The sequence below is a fragment of the Entelurus aequoreus genome, linkage group LG07 (assembly GCF_033978785.1).
Source record: "Entelurus aequoreus isolate RoL-2023_Sb linkage group LG07, RoL_Eaeq_v1.1, whole genome shotgun sequence".
Classification (NCBI taxonomy): Eukaryota; Metazoa; Chordata; class Actinopteri; order Syngnathiformes; family Syngnathidae; genus Entelurus; species Entelurus aequoreus.
The window spans coordinates 80,097,786-80,105,066 of NC_084737.1; the positions used below are offsets into that span (position 1 = coordinate 80,097,786).

Consider the following 7,281-nt stretch of genomic DNA (forward strand, 5'->3'; position numbering starts at 1 on the left):
TCACATGTGAATAATGCTGTATAATAGACTGTATTTATATTATTCACATGTGAATAATGCTGTATAATAGACTGTATTTATATTATTCACATGTGAATAATGCTGTATAATAGATTGTATTTATGTTATTCACATGTGAATAATGCCGTATAATAGACTGTATTTATATTAATCACAAGTGAATAATGCTGTATAATAAACTGTATTTATATGATTCACATGTGAATAATGCTGTATAATAGACTGTATTTATGTTATTCGCATGTGAATAATGCTGTATAATAGACTGTATTTATGTTATTCACATGTGAATAATGCTGTATAATACTGTATTTATGTTATTCACATGTGAATAATGCTGTATAATAGACTGTATTTATGTTATTCACGTGTGAATAATGCTGTATAATAGACTGTACTTATATTAATCACAAGTGAATAATGCTGTATAATAGACTGGATTTATATTATTCACATGTGAATAATGCTGTATAATAGACTGTATTTATATTATTCACATGTGAATAATGCTGTATAATAGACTGTATTTATATTATTCACATGTGAATTATGCTGTATAATGGACTTTATTTATATTATTCACATGTGAATAATGCTGTATAATAGACTGTATTTATGTTATTCACATGTGAATAATGCTGTATAATAGACTGTATTTATGTTATTTACATGTGAATATTGCTGTATAATAGACTGTACTTATATTATTCACATGTGAATAATGCTGTATAATAGACTGTATTTATATTATTCACATGTGAATAATGCGGAATAATAGACTGTATTTATGTTATTCACATGTGAATAATGCTGTATAATAGACTGTATTAATATTATTTACATGTGAATAATGCTGTATAATAGACTGTATTTATATTATTCACATGTGAATAATGCTCTACAATAGACTGTATTTATGTTATTCACATGTGAATAATGCTGTATAATAGACTATATTTATATTATTCACATGTGCATGATGCTGTATAATAGACTGTATTTATATTAATCACAAGTGAATTATGCTGTATAATAAACTGTATTTATGTTATTCACATGTGAATAATGCTGTATAATAGACAGTATTTATATTATTCACATGTGAATAATGCTGTATAATAGACTGTATTTATGTTATTCACATGTGAATAATGCTGTATAATAGACTGTATTTATGTTATTCACATGTGAATAATGCTGTATAATAGACTGTATTTATATTAATCACAAGTGAATTATGCTGTATAATAAACTGTATTTATGTTATTCACATGTGAATAATGCTGTATAATAGACTGTATTTATGTTATTCACATGTGAATAATGCTGTATAATACTGTATTTATGTTATTCACATGTGAATAATGCTGTATAATAGACTGTATTTATATTATTCACATGTGAATAATGCTGTATAATAGACTGTATTTATGTTATTCACATGTGAATAATGATGTATAATAATAGACTGTATTTGTATTATTCACATGTGAATAATGCTGTATAATAGACTGTATTTATGTTATTCACATGTGAATAATGCTGTATAATAGACTGTATTTATATTATTCACATGTGAATAATGCTGTATAATAGACTGTATTTATGTTATTCACATGTAAAAAATACCTTAATATTTATTGTTTATTGTGAGCGAACTGTGGTGCTGAATTTCCCCCAGGGATCAATAAAGTACTTTCTATTCTATTCTATTCTATTCTAAGCCCTTCTCACCGTTCTCCGACTGCCACCACGACTTCTTGCGGTGAGGTTTGAAGGTGGTGATCACGTTCTCCATGCGGTGATTGATGGTGTTGTAGACGGGGTCGTAAGGCCGCCTGGAGTCACAGTCGAAACACTTCTTCTCGTCCTGTGTCAGCGGGACAAGGCCACAGAGGTCAGAGGTCGCACACTCTTAGGGTCAACGAGGAGGCCAGAAAAGCGAAATGTGGCAACATGTCCAGTAAGAAAATTCTTCCAGCTGCTATGAATACCAATGATGAAAGTGAGCGAACATTTTCGAGTATGAAAAAAAAACCTTGTCAAGGCTAAGAATGAAAATAATGACAAAAAAAGAAAATGTCTTTAGACTATGAAGGTTGCGTTTTTTTTTGTTCTTTAGTAAAACAAAGTAATTATAATTTATTATAATTACTATTATTATTAATTAATTTTACGTATTTTGTATGAACATAGTTTTTAAGCCAATTGATGATAAAATATGAATTATTTAATTAAAATACAAAATAACGGGTTACATTTTTCCACAAAAAAATACAAACATTTTCACGAATTGATGAAATTGTGACATTTTTTTTTTTTTTTTTTTTTAGTAAAAAAAAAAGTAATTCTATTTTATAATTATTTTTAATGTATTGTACTTTTTTTTTATGTAGTTTTTTTTAAGCCAATTAGGTTGATGATAAAAATATGAATTATTGAATTACAATGCAAAATAATGGGTTAAATTTCTCCACAAAAAAGTAAAAACATTTCCACGAATTGATTAAATTGTGACATTTAATTTTTTTGTTTTTTAGCACAAAAAAAAAAAATTATATTTTATTATTCTAATTTTTGAAATTTTACTAATTTTTTATGAATGTAGTTTATAAGCCAATGATGGTAAAAATATGAATTATTTAATTAAAATGCAAAATAAAGGATTATATTTTTCCACAAAATGATAAAAATATTTCCACAAATTGATTAAATTGTGATATTTAATTTTTTTGTTTTTTAGTACAAACAGTAATTATATTTTATTATTTATATTTTAAATTGATGTTACTTATCTTTTATGAATGTCGTTTTTTAAGCCAAGTTGATGATACAAATATGAATTATTTAATTAAAATGCAAAATAATAATAATAATTACATTTACCACAAAAAAAGAAAACATTTTCACAAATTGATTAAATTGTGATTTTTTTGTTGTTGTTTTTCTTTAATTATTATAATTTTAAATTTATGTAACATATTTTTTATGAATGTAGTCATAGTTGATGATGATGATAAAAATATGAATTATTTAACTAAAATGCAAAATAATGGATTACGTTTTTCACAAAAAAAGGAAACATTTACATGAATTAATTAAATAGTGATATAATAAACTTAATTATATTCTTCAGAACTTATTATATATTTATTGCATGACAAATTGATATACTTTATAACCTTTTTGACTGCAGTTTTAACCAATCAGATCACTGACCCCACCCACCGCTTCATGGATGGCTAAAAAAAACACGTTATAAAACTATAAAATGAACATGCCTATTTTTTTTAATTCCGTAGAATAAATACAAATGTCATATAAGACATTTTAACAATGTTAAATATTGTTAAAACATGCCATGACATGCAAATACCACTAAATAAAAAAGGCCTAAATAAAATTACTATAAAATTCACAAAATAATTAAAAGTGCTATAAAATGTATAAAATATCAAATAATAAAATGCTCCATAAAATAGTCCAAATATCATGGAATAGAAACACATATCATAAAAATACAAATATTAGTCATTTAAAATGTCAAAAAAAAAAAAATCCACAAAAATGCCATTAAATAATTATATACTCCATTAAATAGCTCAAATATCATAACATCAATACAAAAAATACAAACATAATTTTGTAATTTAAAAGATCATGACATGAAAAAATACAAAAAAATAATTAAAAAAAGTCATTAAATAATTAAAAGGGTCATCAGGTTTATAAATTGGCAATGAAATAAATATATTGGTTGTAAAAAAAAATAGGAATGTAAATTAGATGATATTTCATATTTTAATTAATTCATGAACAACTGATCATTTAAGTCACATAATCAACACATTTCTGATTTACTTGTATTAATAAACGTTAAACGTGTCTCTCAGTGGCGCGGCAGAATGCTCCTGAGCTGACCTGCAGGTGACTGACGATGCAGTAGGGCTCCTTCCTCCTCATGCCGCACGTGGACGAGGCCTTCAGGTTCTTCTCTCGTCCCACCAGCAGGTCCCCCGTTGCCGGGTAACAGCTGCCGTGGTTACAGCCGTGGCTGTGGTCAGGCTCCTGGCCGCCGGCCGCTGCCAAGACTGGAGGTGGACGAGCGAGAGAGAGAGAGAGAGAGAGAGAGAGAGAGACGTGGGAGAGGCAGGAAATGAATCAGAGTGAACAGGAAGCAGCGGTGCAGAACTTGATTAGCAGATAGCGACACAATACACCTTTATAAGAAACATTCTTTCCAGTTAAAGAAGGAAAAAAAATAAACACCAAACACTGTGAGAAAAGAAAATAATCCGTTTTTGATTCTTGTATACTGACGGATGAATTACTAATAATTAGAGGTCACGAATATAACATTTGGAAATAAGCTAAAATTGGTATTTTATGACAAAGTACAGGGTCCTATAAGTTCTCTCCAGAGCTTTTCTTTCTGTCATTCACACACCAGTGAACATATATATATATATATATATATATATATATATATATATATATATATATATATATATATATATATATATATATATATATATATATATATATATATATATATATATATATATATATATATATATATATATTACAAAACCCAAAACTAGTAAAGTTGGCACGTTGTGTAAATGGTAAATAAAAACAGAATACAATGATTTGCAAATCATTTTCAATCTATATTCAATTGAATAGACTGCAAAGACTAGATATTTAACGTTCGAACTGGACATCTTTGTTATTTTTTGCAAATATTAGCTCATTTGGAATTTGATGCCTGTAACATGTTTCAAAGAAGTTGGGAAAGGTGGCAAAAAAAGACTGAGAAAGTTGAGGAATGCTCATCAAACACTTATTTGGAACATCCCACAGGTGAACAGGCAAATTAGGAACAGGTGGGTGCCATGATTGGGTATAAAAGTAGATTCCATGAAATGCTCAGTCATTCACAAACAAGGATGGGGCGAGGGTCACCACTTTGTCAACAAATGCGTGAGCAAATTGTTGAACAGTTTAAGAACAACATTTCTCAACCAGCTATTGCAAGGAATTTAGGGATTTTACCATCTACGGTTTGTAGTATCATCAATCTGGAGAAATCACTGCACGTAAGCGATGATATTACGGAACTTTGATCCCTCAGCATTAAAAAGCGACATCAGTGTGTAAAGGATATCACCACATGAGCTCAGGAACACTTCAGAAAACCACTGTCAGTAACTACAGTTGTAGCTACATCTGTAAGTGCAAGTTAAAACTATACTTTGCAAAGGGAAGGTCATTTATCAACAACACCCAGAAACGCTGTCGGCTTCGCTGGGCCCGAGCTCATCTAAGATGGACTGATGCAAAGTGGAAAAGTGTTCTGTGGTTTGACGAGTCCACATTTCAAATTGTTTTTGGAAACTGTGGACGTTGTGTCCTCCGGACCAAAGAGGAAAAGAACCATCCGGATTGTTATAGGCGCAAAGTGTAAAAGCCAGCATCTGTGATGGTATGGGGGTGTATTAGTGCCCAAGACATGGGTAACTTACACATCTGGGAAGGCGCCATTAATGCTGAAAGGTACATACAGGTTTTGGAGCAACATATGTTGCCATCCAAGCAACGTTACCATGGACGCCCCTGCTTATTTCAGCAAGACAATGCCAAGCCACGTGTTACATCAACGTGGCTTCATAGTAAAAGAGTGCGGGTACTAGACTGGCCTGCCTGTAGTCCAGACCTGTCTCCCATTGAAAATGTGTGGCACCTAAAATAGCAGAAGGGAGACCCCCGGACTGTTGAACAACTTAAGCTGTACATCAAGCAAGAATGGGAAAGAATTCCACCTGAGAAGCTTCAAAAATGTGTCTCCTCACTTCCCAAACCTTTACTGAGTGTTGTTAAAAGGAAAGGCCATGTAACACAGTGGTGAACATGCCCTTTCCCAACTACTTTGGCACGTGTTGCAGCCATGAAATTCTAAGTTCATTATTATTTGCAAAAAAACAAAAAAGTCTATGAGTTTGAACATCAAATATGTTGTCTTTGTAGTGCATTCAACTGAATATGGCTTGAAAAGGATTTGCAAATCATTGTATTCCGTTTATATTTACATCTAACACAATTTCCCAAATCATATGGAAACGGGGTTTGTAGAAATTATTGGAAACTCAAGACAGCCATGACACTATGTTCTTTACAAGTGTATGTAAACTTTTGACCACATACACATACATACATACACACATATATATATATATATATATATATATATATATATATATATATATATATATATATATATATATATATATATATATATATATATATATATATATATATATATATATATATATATATATATATATATATATATATATATATATATATATATATATATAATGTAAATAAAACTTGTTTTGAAAACTGTACAAATTGGGCCCAATTAGCTCAATGACAAGGTCTAAGTTGGCACAGTGGGAATCTCTGCTGTGAAAGCTAATAATGTTTAATATTGCTAAAAAGAAACATGGAAACATGAGCTCCTTGACGGAGGTCACGGTTGACAAGCGGTGGGATTCAGCGTCTATTTAAAGCAGACATGTGTTCCGTGCTTTGTCACATTAAAACTAGCATAGACGGGAGAAGTGAGTGGGAAGAAAGCAGAGGAGGTTTTCACACAGACAAACAAACATGGTGTGGAAACGAGTGGAGAAGAAGTCCACAAACACACACTGGGACACTCCAAGGCCACGTTACAGTCCTGCTCATCTTTTTGGAAGTAATCACCAACAAGTAGAGAGGAGAGTGATGGGAGAGAAGGAACAAGACTTATCTATCATCAGTATCACTGGCAGACGCTTCGGAAGTGACTTGACATCTCTTCTGCTAACTACTGATATACTTTCAAGTGTGTGTGTGTGGGGGGGGGGGGGGGGGGGAAGCTGGAGGAGTGAAGCAGATGTTGTACATGGTGTATCTTGTCACTTTTATCTCTCTCCATGCAGTCTGAGATTATGAAATACCTTTAAGGTAGGGGTGTGACGGTACACAAAAATTTCGGTTCGGTACGTACCTCGGCTTAGAGGTCACGGTTCGGTTCATTTTCGGTACAGTAAGAAAACAACAAAACATACATTTTTTGGTTATTTATTTACCAAATTTGTAAACAATGGCTTTCTCCTTTTAACATTGGGAACACTATAATAATTCTGCCCACGTTAATCAACATTAAACTGCCTCAAGTTGTTGCTCGGATTAAATAAAATGCCAAAACTTTTCTTC

General features: G+C 31.0%; 1 protein-coding gene across 1 annotated transcript in view; it reads right to left on the bottom strand.

Annotated features, from left to right (window-relative positions):
* LOC133654414 (laminin subunit beta-2-like) overlaps positions 1 to 7,000 on the bottom strand; it is a 78,569-nt gene extending 71,569 nt beyond the window's left edge. Inside the window, 3 exon segments of the mRNA XM_062054728.1 lie at positions 1,756 to 1,891; positions 3,943 to 4,112; positions 6,985 to 7,000. Coding sequence (XP_061910712.1) covers positions 1,756 to 1,891; positions 3,943 to 4,112; positions 6,985 to 7,000 — 322 coding nt within the window.
* Between the last annotated feature and the right edge of the window lie 281 nt (positions 7,001 to 7,281).